Source organism: Uloborus diversus, chromosome 2, assembly GCF_026930045.1.
Source record: "Uloborus diversus isolate 005 chromosome 2, Udiv.v.3.1, whole genome shotgun sequence".
Taxonomy (NCBI): Eukaryota; Metazoa; Arthropoda; class Arachnida; order Araneae; family Uloboridae; genus Uloborus; species Uloborus diversus.
In genome coordinates, this window is record NC_072732.1 from 130,958,702 (window position 1) to 130,978,539 (window position 19,838).

A 19,838-nucleotide genomic window follows, 5' to 3' on the forward strand; every position below is an offset into this window, starting at 1 on the left:
GATTGTGCACTGTAACAGTGAACGCTGTTCAATTCACAGTAAAGAGTAACTGAAAAGCGAATGAAATATTTCAATAAAATGATAAATTTACTGACTAGTTTAGGCAACAATATTTCCATTGAGTTTTTAATATTGAATAGAGAGAAATGCGATATGGAATTTATAAAAATGTTGTAATAAAAGGCAGGAATAGTTGTTTGAAAATAATACTATACATAAATGAGCAAATAAAATTTTATTTTGAAGACGTTGGTAACGAATTTTGATCATTGTTATAGGATTTTGGAGAAGTTAAATTGCTTCATAAATTATTCACTGTTTTTATATAGTATTTGTTAAGATTTATGTCAATGATATATAACTCGATAGTAATATAATAATTCTGAACTACTGCATGAATTATAAATAGGCAGTATTTTCTTACCATTTACACCTGAAAGTAATTTGAATTAAGCTCATTTTGAAGTAAACTCCCCCCCCCCCCTTTTTTTTCTTTAATGTTACATTTAAATTTCAGGCAAATTCACGAGGATTCGTTTTTTTAGGCAAAGTGCAATCCACGAAAGGGGAAAAAAAGTGTTTGTTGACGAAGATTTTTTTTTAAAATGTTGTTAATAGTACCCGAACGTTTATTTTCATTTATTTATTTATTTATTTTTTACAGCGATAAATTGGTAAACGCAGGGATTTAGCATCTGGCATCGGTATTAGATCTGATTCACTGAGTTTCGTTCCAAATCACTTTACAGCGTAATAGTATCATACAGTAAATTAAAAAAAAAAAAAAAAACATTGAACACCTAAGGATTGAATGTTGATGCTCGTTAAAGATTACCCCCCTACTATGTGCCAATTCCTCCCATAAGATACAATTTGTTTTCTGAAACTAGAGGGATCCACCCCCCTGCTCGCTGCTGCTCAAAAGCCCCGAAGATTGCTTCGCAATCTAATTTGATTCTGGATTTAAAGTGGAAGTTAATAAGAATTAGGTAAAAATCCGCGTTACAATTAGGAAAAAAAAAACTCTCTCCCCATCCCGTAAAAAATTAAAGTAACGAAAAACGAAAATATCGTTAAAAAAAATTAAATACTTCTCTAACCCGAAGACAAAAATAATTAAAGAAGAAAAAAACGCTTTAAAGTGCACCCTTCCACTAGGGTCCAAGTAACAAGTACCAAATTTCACATTATAAAAGCCTCCTGTACATAGAAAAACGGCCGTTTTGTAGGTTTGAAAAATTCCTTTTAATTTCGCTTTTTCTAGAAATACTTTGCTTCTCTGCTCCGCACTTGGATTAAGTTCAGCCTAGGACTTTCGGTAAATTGGAAAACCTTATACCTGCTGCTCTATTTAATAAATAAAATTAGAACAAACTCAATCCGATGCAGATTTAAAAAAATCTCTTTCTACTGAAATATGGGGTTGTGGAACATGTTTCTTCTCTTCAATAGGCAATTTGTGTAAAATTTTAGCTTAAAAAATTAATTAAAAAATACAAATATTAAAAAAAAGTGCAAACCCAAGGATCGAAATGATTTTGTACGAAATTTCAAGACTATCTGCTTCTGGTTTTCCTCGGGCAGGCCCGTGCAGTGGAAAGAATTTTACATGCTTTCTGACATTATTTTTTTTTTAATAAAGACTCAAAAAACTCATTAAAATTTATTGACATTCTCTTTCTGTTAAAACCATTAGGCAATCAGTATAAAATAGCAATTTTTTCCTAGAATCGAAGAAAAAAACATTTTCCTTTTTCTGTCTTTTTTTCAGTGTCCCATGCTTTAATTTTATTGTTTAAGACGTTATCTCTAAATTTTCATCAAATACGTTTTCCTTTTGAATAATTTATTTGTTAGTTCATTATTTACGCTTCGATAATTGCATATTAAAAACGAGAATGCTGAAAAAAATCAAATTTTTAACTTGTGTTCAATATGTTACGTAAATCTACACTAGCCATTGAAAAGTGACGATTTTAAGAAATGAGCTTAATAAGTTTTAAACTATTTGAATTCAGATGTAAAATAAACAAATGCCTTTGCAAAACAAATAAACGTACTTTGTAAAAATATAATGTCTTTTTCAAAACAAAACTCAGCGGCAATATTTGCGGGTCTGTTGTTGATATTTGTTTCCTTTTCCAGTTGCGATGTACCTAAGAAAGAATTGGAAGAAAGCCAGGATGCAAGCGAGAAGGGCCCTGATATTATTCCTTTGTCTATAGAAGCTGAAGGTAAAGTATTTCTCTTTCAAATTCTTTTATATATTTACGTTTTTTTTGCGTCTCAGTTACACAATTGTTTATGCCCAGACTAAGTAATTTTTAAAACTAAATAAGGTATCCCTGATATTATTTTTGAAAATATGATTGATTAAGTAACAATTTTTAAAATCTTCTATTATAATGGAATAACATAATAAAATCTTTCATCTCAAAATATACATTTTTTTTTGTTGAGACTAAATTTATTTTTTAAAGAAATTTAGTATCCCTGTTATATTTTAGAATAAATAATTGATTAAATAACAATTTTCAAATATTAATTCCATAATATCGAAATAACACAATAACGGTAAATATATTGCTTAAAGGTGAATTAATAAATAAAAATATAGTGAACGTTTCTAAAAACTTACACTGGTTTGATGGAAAAAAAATCACTGACTTTGGATTTAACCCAAGTTTGTTCCTTAGTAATTCATTAATCACAGACAATTATAACTTTCAGAAAATGTAGAAGGGAGAATTTACGCTCCAGTAGCCATTTTTATTTGTGACCAAAGTGAAACTAGAACTGTTTACTTTATCTGTAACAGTTGTAAAACAACTTCAGTCAACATGAAACATGAGTGTAGAGAAATTACAGTAGTTGACTTAATTGGTTTATGCAGTGAAACTTTAGTAAATCTAAATCCATGACAACAGTTGCATAACAAAAGTTAACTATAGCATTTCATAACTGTTCTGAAACTATACAATACACGATCCGGATCCAGGACGACTAATAAACCGCAACAGAAGGCTCGCCAGACTTCCCTGTTTGACCGAGACAATCCCGGTTTTCAGACAAAATCCCGGTGTTCCGGCCGCTTTATTTTACGTCCCAGTAAAGAATCAATTTGATTACAGATCACCAAAATAGTCTAAAAATAATTTGAACGATTATTTTGGGTAATTGCTTTGACATTTGAAACATTAACTTGTAAAATTAACATCGAATCTGCTTGTAAGGATTTTTACAACCAGATTCAAACCGAAAAAGACTTTCGGAAGAATATCCCAGCGGATGAAAAGTACATGGCATAATTGTTCAATTTTTATTCTTCATCTAAAGTGCTTCTTCTTACTAAAGTAACTTGTAAGTATTAAGAGTTAATAAATAAAATATTTAAATTTATCTGCTTGTTTCATTCAATATTACCTTCAGTTTCAGCTCCCAATTAATAAATATTTAATCATGTCATTGAGAATGAACTACTCTCTAAAACACTCTAAAATCCTGCCAGGGTTGTGTACCCTTTTGAATACTCGCGACGCTGTGGAAAGGGAGGAGGGGAGCATCCGGTGTCCTGGTTGTACATGTCAGAAATCTGGCAATTCCACGCAACAGCTAATCTGGAGATAACTATTTTAAAATGAAAGTTTTTTTTACATTATCAAAGTATAGTATAATTGATCATTTCTGGTATATAATTATTTTAACCATGCATTCCAGTTTTTTAAATAATTTCAACAATGAGAGCAGTAATACTGACTGCCCGCGATTTATATAGAAATGGTAAGTGGGCAAGTAGTAGAGGGGCTATGGTAGAAAACAAAGCCGGAAACTGCATTTTGTGATAAAAGCATGAAACGTAGCATGCGTGTAGACAATGTCCTTACAAACATTTTAAGAAGAGGAGGCATTTCAAAATCCCCCCCAAAACCCCCCTGGCTGTTATTTTAGGTCAAAAGTACGAAACAACTTTTACATTTTATTTTTAGAAAAACACCCATTGTATCTTCTTTTGTAAGTTCTATTGTGCTTACTAAAGGGTGAAAAGCCATCAAAATATGTCTTAACCTCCTAATTTTCATAATAATTTCAAAAAAAATTGATTTTTTAAAACGAAACTTTAATTAACTAAAGTCTTTAACATTTCTGGACGGGTTGTTTGAGAATTGTTTTTTTATGCATTCTAAAGCACTATGTTAAAAAAAATCATCTCATTCATAGTAGAACCCAGTAATGAGAACCCACGAATTCCGAAACATTAGAAAATCTGAACATATGTTTTAAAATTTACTGATAAAAACTGATTACAAAACTAAGAATAAAACTAGAAATAAAAAATCATAAACAAAGCTAGTAAATGTTTCAAAACTTGAAACAAACATTTGAATTGTTATTTAAGAATGAATAAAATACCTTGATTAGTTAAAACGAAATCAATTTTCATTATCGGCAAAAAAAAAAAAAAAACTTCTAACAGTTTTTTCGTAATTTTTTCGAAGTTTCACTCACATTCTGCTGTTTTATAAATCCTCTTTGCACTAGCAAAATGAGGGGGGGGGGGCACGGATATTCTGTTCATAGAACTCCAAAACTTATTATTAAAAGCTTTAAAACAAATTTTTAATTTTTTCTTTTCTCATTAGACGATTTGAAGCATTTGTTCTATGTCTTAAACGATTTAAGAGGACTAACATTAATTACTGCAATCAGAAGTTGAGTGTTATGTTAACAAAGCTAATGATATTGTTATTATTAATAAAATTATTAATTATTGAAATGTAACTCACTATTACAAAACCTGCAATTAAAACTACAAAAAAATCCGAGTAAGTGATACGTACAATGATTATACAGAAGGTAATTTAAAACGTTTGAATTTACTAGTAATTTACACAGATACATAGCATTTTCCATTGCAGTATTTACACATTGATGTGCAGATAAGTTTATTTTTGAAGCACCTACAAGTTATTTGAGAGCAGTTGTTTTTTACACTTGCATAACTTAAATTCGCTTTAAGCATTTCAAACTGCGGGCAAACTCAAACAAACCAGAACGTGCTTCTCGTCAATTACTGTAAACCCCAATCATGAATTTAAGTTCAGGCTTAATTTTTAAGCATACTGCCCCATTGATATCTACCTAAATGAGCACTAAATGTTGCCTAAGGGCTTCAGCTGTGAGTGATAACTTCATCATTCATCTTTGTTTGCTGGTGGAAGAACAGTTTCTAGCTTCATTTACGGACGGAAGTTACCTGAAGACAAGTAGCAAAAATTCGCTCAGATATTTGAAATTTTTAATCAGGTAGGTTTTTTTTTTTTTAGGTTGGGATAGGTATAAAAATGCACCAATCAAGATAGTCTTTCCATCTTTTCCAGATCGTCACTTTTCCCCGACACCTGTAAAAAAAGAGGTCGTGTCACATCCTGAGAATGAGTGGAACCCTCTTTGAGCAACTGCTTTTTGCTGACCGAATTTGTGAGCAAAATCTTGGACTAGTATTAGTCGAAAGTGTTTTCCAGCTACAAATTTAAGCTCCATCTTCTTTCTCCCTTTTTTGTACCGCTTATGAAAGAATGATATGCCTAAAACGACAGCGGGAGCCAACAGTTCTTACTCATATGCTTCTGCATCGTCTTTCTACAGCATCCAAAACATGTACGAAGATCCTACAATCAGCTTCCTCATGATTTGACGGAGCTAGAGTTGTTCTATTCAATGAAAATCACTGTCGAATCATTAAGAGCAAAACGAGATGGTATAGGCAGTACAATCACAAAAAACAACTTTGTCTTCTTATCTGCATTCCGGAGGAAACTGATCCAGTTTTCAGGAAGCAAACCATTTTCTCCAAAATGATATATTTCTCCTATTCCTCTTATATGTCTTGCATCTGTATCCTGAACGGACTTCAGATACTCCTACAAAAAAATTTCGGTCCTAGGTCGTTTCATGTGAACAAGGAAAGAAACATCATAGACAATAGCATCACAATGTTTCTCTGCACTTATTCTAAAAAATTGGCATTCATCATTTTCATCTTCAGCAACACTTCTCAATTCGTTTTCGTCTTCTCTCGAGCAGTCTTCAACAGTAGGAATACTATTACTTAATTCATTGAGCAGGAATTTTAATAACTAGACTCATTTCCCTTTCAAAGAGCTCCTTTTATTAAAATCGATGGAAGGTGAGGTTGATTTTCATAGAGGAGGAAGTCATCTAGGTTTAAATGTACAATATTGCAAATAATGAAAAGCTTTGAAAATGAATCTGCATCGAATTTTCATCTTTTCTTTAAAGAGACTTACTCTTTTTTCTGTAAAAATGAAAGACTAATGGGGTTTTTTTCCTACCCGTGAATATGAAGTGACTTTTGAGTCACAATTCTTTTCTCTATACATTTGTTGTAACAGTTTTTTTTCCCAACTTGACCAATCTTCATGAGTTGTTCAACATATTCTTTGTCTACTGCTATATTCGTCTCTAATGAGAACAATTCTTTCAATGCTTCTAAAAATGGATTTCCATGTTTAGCTATTTCTCTTCAAGGCCTGACTCATTAAGACCTTTCTTGACAACAGGATTTGGAAACTGAACATTTCTTCATTGCGCATATACAGCGTTTCTTTAAACGACTCGAGGTGTAACTTTTTCAAAATGTGTAAGGAAATCGATAACTTTAAGACCAACCAACGTCCATCTTCGTAACGCAGTTGGATCTGTGATAGACCAATTACACTCCCGTTTCCTTTTACCACCGTATTTATTGTTTTGCTTGTAGGCATGGTATAATTTAATTACATAAGACACGTTCATTGCCATTTTTACAGCAAACATTCCTTCTTCGATGCCTTTGTGTACGTCTGGAAGTTTGTGGATTAAGGAAGAAGATCTTTTACGAAAACTGGTTACCATCGAGCATAGTTACTAAAAAGTATATGTATAGCGATAAAATGAGGAAAAAACACAAAATCAACTCCTTCAAAGTTTCAGTAAAGATATTAAAGTTCGTTGAAAGCTGTGATCTATTCAACATTAACATTAAAACCCACAGCTTTAATACGGTGCGACAAAATTTGAATATTGGGGGATGGTGCTTTCTTTCTCAGATTTTTAAGTTATAAAAACTTCTCTGTCAAAAGTGTCTTCATTCCATCGATGCGAACCTTTTGTAAGAAGTAGTTGGAGTTATTTTATTACACACTTCGGGTGTGTTTTTTTCTCATAAAATGAGTAAAAGCTTACTAGTGATCAATCGGGTAGCGGAGAATTAACAACAGCAACAATAGTAATAATAGTAATAAGAAGAAGAAATTTAAAATTCAAACTTTAAATTTGTTTCTATTAGAAATATGTTGTCTTGACATTAATTTCACCCATTTTCCTTCAAGTCCCCATTCTCTTGTACCCTTTGGAAATAGTTTCGATTATGCGTGCTCAGTCATAAAAAACGAGGTGCATCATGGCCGGATAAAAGGACAGTTCGGACAATTAGAGTTCGGATAACTAGAACCCTACTTTTATACAACTCTAATTAAATGTACCTTTAAATTCAGGAACCAGTAAGTATGTTATGAGGGTGGAAAATTACGTTTGAGAATTTATAGTTTAAAAATGTCTATTTTTTTTTAAACTACTTTTTTTTATTTCTTAAATTAGACGTTTAATGGAGCTTTAAACGGTAAAAAAATACAATTAACATCTATGAAGTGATACAACCAATGACTTGAAAAATTATAATAATTTTTAAAAAACAAATCGCCATTTTTGGTTTTGGATCAAAAGTGGCCGCTAGGGGGGGAGGTGTTGGGGGGATTTTGGAATGCCTTCCCTTCCTAAAATATTTGTATATACAATGTCTAGAAGCATGCCAAGTTTCAAAATTTTATCACAAAATGCAGTTTCTTCCCCCGTAGCCCCCCGACTAAAGAGCCCAAACAGTTTTAAGAGGTATCTATCGGAATGAAAGCGAATATTTGATGCGCGTGTTTTTTTTATTTCAATGTGACACTGCTTTATTTAGAAGCTAAGATACATCTGCAAAAGCTGACGTCTTTGCAAATTAATAGATGCGTCCATTTCCGAGTTTGCATCTTTGCATATCAACGGTGGTCAAACATTAAGTGGGTTTTAAAATGAAAGTCATGGTAGTAAATATAGTACTGGAATAACCGAAGTATTTGAAACCGAAATATTTGGAAAAACAAGAGGATTTTAAAAATGGCCTTAAGGACCACAAAATTTCAACTCTGCATTTTAACATGCACTAATGTAATAAACAATTACTAAATGTGGTGTTTTAATTACGTATTACTTAAACTGTAAAAACAAATGCTCAATAAATGTTACACAAAAAAGAAAATGCATGGTACATTTAACTAGATATATTGTACTTATTGCATGTAATTTAACCTTCGTTGAACTTAAATAGATATTTTGTTACCATCCATAGGGTCTTTAGAACAATGTTGTAAACTTTAATGTGTTGATTAAATTCGATATTTTACATACGTAGCTAAAATAATTATATAACAAAATAAAAAAAATGTTTCACCTTTCTTTCACTTTTAAAATTATATGTATTTTAAAAGCTAGAATAGTTTTTTATAACATTCCAGCTAGTTTTGGGTGGGTGTAGGACAGAACAGAAATGATAGAATTATAGGGGACTCGATGGTTGCTGCAGGACTTTCTGCATTAGATTACGGTTTTTGTTTACTAAAAAAACAATTTAAAAAATATAATTGTGGAATCAATTTTGCTAAAACGAGATTTCAGTCAAAAAGCTTCGAATAGACGAGATTCTGCAGACTGTATTTTTAACTGTGAGCTATTTAACAGCAAAGACAAAGTTGGACGTATATAGCACCTCTGCGCGGAATGACAAAATCTACTGTAAAATCGACAAAATATTAGTTTCAATGCACCACATAGGTCATACATCTATAGTTCAAGTAACACGCCGTCTTGTTGTCAATCGATATTTCATTGTCATTTAATACTCCGTTATTGAAAAGCATTTTTATTTAGACGGTCGTCATTTGTTGTCTCTGACAGCATTCGTAACGGATAAAGCATACTTTGACTATTTCAACCGAAATATTTCATCGCCGGCAAATATAGCATCCGATGTAAACGTCTAATATTTTGTCTCCCTAGTAATTCGTGTTTAACTTTAAAAATTACATAACAATTAAATATATGTAAAATGTTTTGTAAGTGATGTTTTTGTTTTGATAATCTAAATGTTTTTTGCAGTATTTTTTACGGGTCGCATTGCGGATGATGCGCTGTATTGTGATAAACCAGATACTTCAAGGTCTGAATACGTTCGCCAGAAATACACAGACACAGTTTTATAACAAAGCACACAACTATGAATATGTGAATTTGGAAAAAGAATGAACTGCACTTGAGCAGTAAAACAGGTAATAATGTTCGACATTTTAAAGGTAAATAAATTAGTCTCGTTGATTACGTCAATTAATTTATGAATCATGTTCATTTTATCAGTCACACTTACTTAATCACGTTCATTTAATAAAAGGCGACTTAATCAATAAATCGTGTTCTTTCGAACAATCACGTTCATTTAATTTCCTTCAATTAATCGGTAACGTTTATTCAATCAATCACGTACAATCAACCAAAGCCGTTTCATGAGTAACTCCAATCATTTGATCAGTTGCGTTCAATCAGTTCCAAACAATCATTTAATAAAAACATTTAAATTACGTTTATTAAATTAATTAATAACGCTCATTTGATTTAGTTCAAACACGTTTGTTAAATAAGTCACGTTCAATCAACCGTTCCCATTTTTACTATCAATCACGTTCAGTCAGTCTTGCACATTAAATTGCTGAAGTTCTTTTTGTCAATCACGATTAGTCAATCAATTATCTTTGATTTAATTGTTCATCATAGTCACTCAAAATTACGTTTAGTCAAACACGTTTAACGAAGTAATACATAACGTAAAGTGATTACGTTTAGTAACTTAATCTTTTATTATCCTTTATACTAACTAAATCGTTTGTTTTATCAATCAGAGCCAACTTAAAAGCTAGAATTAATATCATAAATAAAGCGATATACGATTAAATGATCGTGATTGATTCATTGTATTCATGTGATTGATTGACTGAATGATAATGATCGATTTAATTTAGTGAATGTGTTTGTCTGAGAGGAATTCATTAAATCAAACGTGATATATTAAATGCACGTAATGATTAAATGAGCGAATAAATGAACGTGATTAATTGAAAAATACGACTGATGAAATGAGCAAAATTGATTTATTTTATACGGATGTTTGATTGAGCGTGATAAATGGATTGAATCAATGTGAATGATGGAGTTAACGTAGTGCTTCTGTTGTACGTGATGCTGGTACATTAGGCTGTATCGAAATTTTTTTTTCTAAAATTCAATTTGTCAAGTGGACAAAAAGTTGCCTGTAACGACCCACATGTTACATAAAAATTTTTATCGGAATCAAAAAATATTAAGTTGTCCTGCACAAAGCTTAAAGTTTTTGAATGTCTCTTTTAAGTGAGAGGAAAAATTAGCGAAATTATATAAAAAAATTACTGAGACTGTAACTTAGTGAAATCATTCAGCGTTCACGCCCTGCTGTAATGAATGAAATACACTGATGCAATGATCAACGTTAATGTAGTTAAATTGGAAACAGCAGTAAACAAATCAAAAACATCGTATTTGTCCGAAATTTGCATTTTTTCAGCAAAGGGCCAAGCATGACTCACAGGTCATGAGATTTGTGGAGATATTTTGCTAAATGTGCACAATTATTTAAATCCTGTAAAACTAACTGCTGTGGAGCCATAGTTCGCGTTTTCATTGTATTTTGGTAAAAAGTTATTTCCATCCCATACGAATCGAAGGGTACAATCTAAGGGGGGTGCTTTTGTGTACCAAACGATAGTTGCTTATTATTATGTGAATTTGCAGTACTAAGAAAGCCTCCAGCATAACTCACGCATACTTTTAGAGCTGTTGAAAAACAGTAGTATGGAAAAAGCTTGATATATATAGTATTATAATACACTATTCTACATATGTTTTGATGTTTAGTTTTTTATACTTAATAACATACTTTTCTCTAATAAAATGAAAACGATGTCTGCAAGATTATTTTATCACCTTTATTTATTTATTTTTTAAACTTCACAAAATTACTCTACAATATAATCAGAAAATAAATTCAAATATTTTTATCCATAAAATTTTAAAAAAATTATCAAGAATTCTTTATTAGCAAAGAAATATTTAAACCAACCTTTGCAAAAAAAAAAAAAAAAGAGCTAGTACATTTATTTTCAAAATTCTAACTTGAACTTAAAAAAATCCTTATTTTTGCATGCTATGCGGGAACCTAAATGTCACATGAGAGCAAAACCTTTTACTTGACGACAATTCCCTACTTTATTACTCACTATTTTCAACTTAAAAGGATTTTAAATTTTTTTGTGTTATTCAAAACAAAATTTAGAAACTAAAAGATTTTTCGAAGAAAATTATAAGCTTTAGGCCTCGTGCAGGACACCTAAATATTTTTTTTAAATCGGATAATTTTTTTTATATAAGATGTGGGTCGGTAGGGGCAACTTTTTATCAAGTTGACAAATTGAATTTCGAAAAAAAAGTTTTTTCGATACACCATATTGTACATGACTGATTAAGGGAACGTTTTTATACATTTCAACTTAATGAAATGAACTTAATTGGAACGTGATTAATAAAATTAACGTGATTAAGCGTTTAACGTGTTCTATATCAATCACGTGTTCATTGATTGAGCACAACTGACGGATTGAAAGTGGTTTATTGCGTGACAGAGATAGATTGAATGAAAGTTACTAATTGACTTAATGAATGTGATCGATTGATTCATTGAAAGTGACTTAACGTGATTTCTTTTTAAAAAACGTAATAAATTGATTTATTATCAATAATCTCTGTTATTGTTTGTGACATTTTGAAATTTCACCACACCTGCATCACGCCAAGGTACGCACAAGCATTATTATATTTAAGAACGCTTTCTGAACTCTGCAAAAGGAGCATTTTGTGTATAAATTAAGCCTAAAAATGCCCTTATCATTCAATTTGTTCGTCACCAGTAGTTGCATTTTATTGCATTTTATCGCGACTGGTTCACAACTTTTCTGCCTTTGAGTTCTGTAGCAACAATTATGATAAAATATATTAACTATTTTTCGAAAGAAAATTTTCTATGAGTGTTGACTACGTGCTAAAATTTCGTTTACTCAAAATAATTGCAGGTTTATAATATTATGTTTCATTTTTTCCAGGATGCGCAGGAAAGTGTGTTTAAAAGGCTCCTATCAGCTATGCAAATTAGTAATGAAACGTTAAAAAAAAAGAAACTAACGTGTGTTACATGCATTGGTTTTTCAGTAATCGTTTCGGGGGATTTCAACTTAGCGTAAGTAAGCCCTTTCTATAGTATTGTATTGATTTAATCTATTTTTTTTTATTAAAAAAAAATCTTTGACTCTAATCAAACTGTAAGATTTATGTATTTTTCTTGGCATTACGTTATCGTGGTTTAACGTTATGGGAACTGTTCTCTCAACAAACAATCTGAAAGGTGAGATTGAACGCAGTCTCTTACCTCTAGTAAACAGAAGAAAACTAGCCATTGGTAAAATTCACCAATAATATCAGGAGTAGCAACGATGAATAGATATATCTTCAATGTCACGTTTCGGGCCAGGGCAGGCGATAACAGATGAAAGATCCTTCGCAAATGAATAAATAAGTGAATTGCTTAGTTAAGGTACGTTAATAAAGTAATTTAAAAAAATACTTGAGAAATATAATAAACGAGATTAACTATTTCACTTTGCTCCGCATGTACTTGTCTAATTGTACAAAATATTTAAAATACAAATAATCTCAACATTAACTAAATAAATACTGCACTGAATATTAGAAAATCCAAATAATTATTTTAACTGTTAACTTCAAGAACTTTATCATTTAAAATGCCAAAAATAATTTTCGATTTTACAACAAAATATGAAATTATGGGCATCAGTTTTGGAAAATTGCTTGTATTATCATATTCTAAATTTTTCAGACGTAATATTTTCTTGACTGAATGGATTAGTCCAGTTGGTACATAGTTAAAATATTACCAGATAGGTTGCTCTAAAAGCAAAGTAAATATTTCTCCATTTCACTTTGTCCCATATTCCCCTGCTACTCTACTACAAATGATCTTCTGTTACCTTTAAACGTAGAGACTTTAAGAAAGTAGAAATTGAGAGTGATTGTTCGGAAGCATCTTTTTTTTTTGCAAGAAAACGTATATGATGAAATTGAAATAAAGCAATGCGGTTTTACAATCTTTAACCCTAACCGAACAAAGAATTATGTATTTTATGTTTTAACAACTTAATATATTACATAAATAGATATATATGTTGTATGATTTGAATACATATATTTAATTATGCTCTTTTTTTAAAATTAGATTTTCAAGTAACATGCCCAACACATAAGAATATGCGCGGAAGTCTTTTTTGGCAGTACCTTTGCTTTTCAAGGCAAAGAAAAGGAAAATTACAGGTAAATTTCATGCGCTTAATATATGTCAAAGCTGCTGTTAACTATAAATACAAATTGATCAAAATAATCCTTTTCCATATTTCACTACTTATTCGATTGCATTATACGGGAAAACTCCAGACGCTTTTTAAACACGGACACTTGTATCCTTTTTTAGAACACTTTGAAGCACACTTTTTGAAAGCTTTAAAATCACCCCCGAAAACACTTTTAAGAACCTTTACTTGGTTCAGAAAACTTTTTAAACAGTTTTTGGGTCATTTTTTGAACACCTTTTATAAAGAATTGTGTAGAAGACTTATTGCCCTTATTAGACATCTTTTGATTATACCAGTAGTTGCTTCGTTACTTTTGCAACAAATTCTAGGGTGATTTTCAACTGTCACCGGGAAATGTACGGCCATCGAACAGGGATAGTGCACCCCTTTTTGACCGCATTTTCGACACCAGCCGACAGCTAATTATTACAACAAAGTTTCTAGTGGAATCATATTAAGGGATTCTATTGACTAGTAGTTAAATAAATCTCTTAAAATTATATTTGTACGAAAGAAAGCTATCTTTTCACTATTTATTGTGCTGACATGTGTTCAGAATCTGTTCTCAAATGTTTGAATAGTGTTACGATATCTTAGTCCCTATGACATACGATAAAGTTAGAATCACCTATTACAGAATGCCACATTGTTCGGTTAGCAGTTACTGTACTTTGGTTTCGGGATATTTGGGTGATGTTAGGATGTCTTAAAATCACCCAAGAAAAATACAATAGAGTTATTTCGATTCGATTCCGAGTCACAACTGACTACAACTGTATGTATGTCGAGGACTGCATACTAAGTGCCTTGCCTCCATTATTTTTTATATCGATAGATGGCACCACCATCACCGGATTGAACAGTTAATGAGAATTTAGAACTAGACCAGGAGCTAATAGCTACCTGGTACTAGCACCCCCAGAGGTATCGTTTCACTTGGAGGACATTGAGACCACGAGCATATTTAACGTCGCCCAGTCCTACAATAGAGTTAGAAACACCTATTACAGGTTGCGTTCGCCGACCTCAACCGGTTGATCAGTGACTAACTGCAGCGTTCTATGAGAACAACAGGTTAACTGGCTCTACCAATGTCGTTATGTGAGCCTCATCGGTTGATCTAGTGGTCTACTGCAAGTTAAGCTGGTTGATTGGTTGATTGAACCAAGTGAAATTGTTGACCAGTTATAAACATTTTTTACCTGCGTGTTTTTCATCTACGCCATGTCTGCGCAAGTAACCGGTGATTAACCGAAAGCGCTCGATGCAGCATTGGTTCGTGAGGTTAGTAATCGCTGACGTCATTAGCTGTCATATGATCAATATACCGGTAGCTAAAGGTCGAGGTCGTCGAACGTAAGCACATAAGGCCACATTATTCGGTTAATATACGTTCCATCTTTCTTATTGCAGAAAGAAAGCGATATAATGCTTTCCGAAAATAACCTTTTAAAATTACTACGATTTACCGAGCAATACCTTTTACGAAATAAAAATGGTTCTATAATTTTCGTTATATTACAAAATTTTGGTTGAAATTCTTATTCAATTAGCGGTTCTAAGTGTTAGGAAGTATGGAATGCAATGAGCCATGAATGACAAAATATGTGTTTTAATGATTTACAGGTTTGTTCTCATTTCAGATTTCATCTGCGTGGTACTCGATATACCTGTGAAAGCTGCGGATTATGAAACTCCCCCTGATATTTTACTAAGCTTTGGATATAAAGAAGATACAGACGAACAAAGCTACAAAATGTGTTTTGGCGCCGGATGAAAAAGAACAACTCGTGTACTAGTTTGTACATTGAGTACTTTACAGAAGTCAGGATGATGAAAACTGCTCACACAATAGTTTAATAGGAACAAATGAAGTGCCATGATTTTTTTATTTCAGTTGGAAATAATTGAAAACACGACAATAATGGTTTATAACGTGAAACTTTTATTGCAAATGATACAACAATATGTAAAATACAATAATTTAAGGAATGTGTACTGTTTTAAAGTGTTTTTTTTTTTCATTTGATCCTTGAATAACATGTGCCACCTAAAATATGCCTTATGATAAAAGACAATTGCATTATTGTCCTAATATTTTTCTAAGACTCATTTTGTGCTTTTGTTAATTACACGTATACTGAAAATATTTTGATAATAAAAAGTTGACTGACGACGCATACGTTTTGATTTTCTTTGGAATGGAATTTACACTCAAAATTAAATATATATATATATATATATATATATATATATATATATATATATATATATATATATATATATATATATATATATATATATATATATATATATATATATATATATATATATATATATATATATATTATATATATATATATATATATATATATATATATATATATATATATATATATATATATATATTATATATATATATATATATATATATATATATATATATATATATATATATATATATATATATATATATATATATATATATATATATAAATTAATAACACTCACTAATTATACAAAATAATTTTGCGCTGCATATTAAAATCTTTGGTATATAGATCAAAAGATTGTAATTCGAATAATTTATTTATTTTATTTAGCTAGGAATTTTTTATGAATAAAATGACATCGAACCGGAAATTCAGCACGATATGTCCGAAAAAAAAATCAATGCGAAAGCTAAGATTATTTTTACACAAGATTATTTTTACTAAGATTTTTTTTTTTTTTTGGTCGGCTTCCGTATTTTACTACTAAGAGTGAATTATCTTTCATTTTCTGAGGAAAAAAAGCATTATTATTAAAAAATAATGCTGGAATTTCCTTGTCCATCGGGTAGTTTGTCAATGAGACTGTGGAAGCTCTCTCGTCTACAGTTAAGCCACAATAAATTTATTGGTGTATCTTCATGAATGCATTTGTGACAACCCTGTTTCGTCACACCCGCTTCTACTCACTTTCACCTTCCAGGTGAAATCAACTCCGGCTGAAGATCGCTCTTTTTCACCTCTCCGCCTTTCTGCTATCTCCGTGTAACTGCAACCCGTTCTATTTCGCGATTTCTACCAAATCACAAAGATTCCGTACGCTTATATACTTCGTCTAACTCAAAATTGTCACAGGATTAGTTTGCCCCCCCCCCCAAAAAAAAAATAAAAGAGAAACGCTAAATTGGATGGTAATAAATTCAATATTTCTAAGGCTCCTTACATACGCCTAGTAAATTTTGTTGAATTCTTTCTTAACAGGTAATTCAAACAGATGGGAAATATGCAGAAAAGCTCAAAACTTTTAGAATGTTAAGGGGAAAAAATAAGTTTAAAAGCGACTGTGCAAAAAATAATGTCAATTATTAAGTTAGAAAATTTAATTAAAACCATGGTGTTTTTTCTTCCGTAATGTAAGTTTCCCAATCCTAACTGTGCACGAAAAATTGCTTGACCGTCTTATTTTTTCTATGTTATATACCTTTAAAATATGTGCAAAACTTTCTGTGACAAGTCTTATGTAAATGTACATTGAACAAGCAAAAATAAACAGTGGATTTAAATAAAATGAGCTATTGCATATCAGCTCTAACTACTGCGTGTTAAAAAATCAACTGGAAAAAAAACAAGTTCAGAAATACATTTTTAGGTTAAAATGCATCACAAAAGTTGATTAAAAACTTAGAGGGAAAATATTTAGAGGAAAGAAACAATTTTATTAGTTTCTTACTCTTGCTAAGTCCAGTGCTGGGATGTTTTCATCAAAGTCGACCAAAATAGGTCAACGTTCCCTCCTCCTCTTTCATGCAATTAACTAAAAGTTGGCCTGAAAATTGCAATATAAAATTCTCCAGATTGTTTGTTGCCACAGTTTCTGCGTAGAAATAATTTGCTCAGTTTTCTTAGCATATACACGATTTGTTAGAAAACGTAGACATGTTTTCTAACAAATTACTATTTCACTCTCACAAAATACTTCAACAAACAAAATATGCATACATGCAATTTTGATTGCATATGAAAGTGCCTTATTCAGGAGAAGCATTTCCTGCCATTGAGCAATAAACATTTTCTCTGCGAACCTCCTTCCCAACACACTTTTCTTTCATCTGAAATGTTTCCCCTTTTTCTCTCACCTAAATTGACTCATCATAAAAACGTTGCTACAAATGAGCACTTTTGGAACTTGCGCCGATTACCTAAATAACTTTCTTTCAACAAAACGTCATGCGCAGTTTCAGAATTTCATTTTTGCACTGAGATCAATAAATTTTGAATAAAATTTTGGAATAAAAAACTGTTGGTGATTTTATTTATTTATTTTTTCATATATACGTGTATAGAAATCTCAAACACAAAAACGACCAATTTTTCGTAAAATTCTATATATATCGTAGTTTTATTTCATATTTCAGGATTACGCGGTCTGCCTACGTTTGTAGGCAGACCGCGTAATCCTCTTCTTCTTTTTCTTCTTCTTCTTTTTTTATATCAAATATTGATTGACTGTTTATTTCATTTAACTGATGATTGATTTAAAGTTAGAAAATAAACAGAAAAATACTTGCTTTCTCATAAAATTTGTTAAAAAGGGGAAATCTGAGCAAAAATATGGGTATTTGAGCAGTTCAAGCAAAACACTCTATAGTCATTTTAGCCTAATCTATTTAAAGTCCTTTATAATATAAGTTAACCATTAATAGGGGAGGTACTTATAGGGTACGTATAGGTTTTTGCTTTGTGACCTTGAACACCCCCTTGTTTATCAGTATCTTTAGGCATGTGCATCTGGTTTTAATTTCATTGCATTCTTAGAAGCGGTCTGCAAGACTGCACCTGCCCTTCAGTGTTATTATTTTCGGCAGTAGTAGACATGTCTCTTAACGTTAGAAACCGCGGATATAGTAATTTAAATTTCACCTTATCCGCGTTATGGGGAAGAGATGCAAAATATTTTAGATGAGGTTGAGAGTTGTTTGAAATATTCACAAACGTTACGCAATGGTGTTCTAGGGACATTGAAGGCTGAATTGTTCCTCGAAATACGAAGCGAAATACTAACAGTTAAAGAACTGTCAAAAATTTCACGAAACGTGATATAACCAATTTTCTGGTACTAAACTGTTCTGTATATATTAAGGAATTAAAATGAAATCGTTATAAATAATAGATGCATTTTTTACGAGTAGATAGTTATTTACTACAGCATATGATTTTCTCGAAAAATCTTAACACTCTAGCAAAATTTCCTCGGAAAAGGTATATTTTGATTAAAAATTAAAAAATATTTTTCCCCTTACTAATAAAAGTTCAAAGAACATCTGTGGGAAATTCGAGGAATATATCATAATTACACGATTTTTTTTAAAATAAATTGCAAATAGAACGGTCTCTAAGACCTCACGTCCTCTGTTACTTCCTACTTAATAACCTTCCCTGTTACAGGTTAAAATACTACTTTCCTGTGTCCTGAACTAAAAGTTTTATAACAGTTTCAAAATTAAAAAAAAAATATGGGAATGTTATTGAAATTCACAGATTTTCTTCCAAAAATCCCTTAATACTTCGCAGTTTAATACCCTTAAAATTTGAATTACTGACATAGAGTTTAGATAATAGTTCTGTGGTTAAATTTCTCAACTTTAGCAGCTTATACATTCTTTGACTATGCTTGTCAATACGTTAACTTTTTTTAAAGCTCTTCTTTTTCCCTGGGTGTTTGTGGTCTTTGAGTTCTGTTTCCGTCTCTTACGATCTCACATCCGGTGTACTTAATTTTCTGTAATTTAGTTGGTAATTATTGCAGAAAAATTAAAATGTTTGGGTTCTTAAAAACTATCTTATTTATTTAATTTTTTTATTTTATTTTTATTTATTTATTTATTTTTTTTTTCAAAATGTGTCATTTTATGTCAGGCTATTTGGTCTTAGAAAGCATTTTATAGAAATATTTTCCCGAAATGAGAAAAAAAAATGTTTCGGTCATATCTGTATGTTTATTGTAAAACTTAGACTTTTATTACTTTTCAAATACAACTTAACAAGATATATTTTATTAACTGTTTTCAAAAATTTTTAAAATGTAATCGTAATGTGCTAAAACATCAGTTTTTTTTTTAAAAATAATTCTACCCCTTACTTGCAAAATTTTAAACTAATGCTTAACGTCCCTTTGTTCAGTTATTTT

The 19,838-nt window shown here is 31.1% G+C and overlaps 1 protein-coding gene across 1 annotated transcript in view; it reads left to right on the forward strand.

Moving 5' to 3' along the window:
• Positions 1 to 15,798, forward strand: part of LOC129217336 (uncharacterized) — a 37,678-nt gene extending 21,880 nt beyond the window's left edge. The window contains exons 5-9 of the mRNA XM_054851620.1: positions 2,146 to 2,234; positions 9,259 to 9,428; positions 12,342 to 12,475; positions 13,529 to 13,623; positions 15,305 to 15,798. Of these exons, the coding sequence (XP_054707595.1) occupies positions 2,146 to 2,234; positions 9,259 to 9,362 (193 nt within the window). The 3' untranslated portion in view covers positions 9,363 to 9,428; positions 12,342 to 12,475; positions 13,529 to 13,623; positions 15,305 to 15,798. The remainder of the gene's footprint in view (positions 1 to 2,145; positions 2,235 to 9,258; positions 9,429 to 12,341; positions 12,476 to 13,528; positions 13,624 to 15,304) is intronic.
• Positions 15,799 to 19,838: the final 4,040 nt, after the last annotated feature.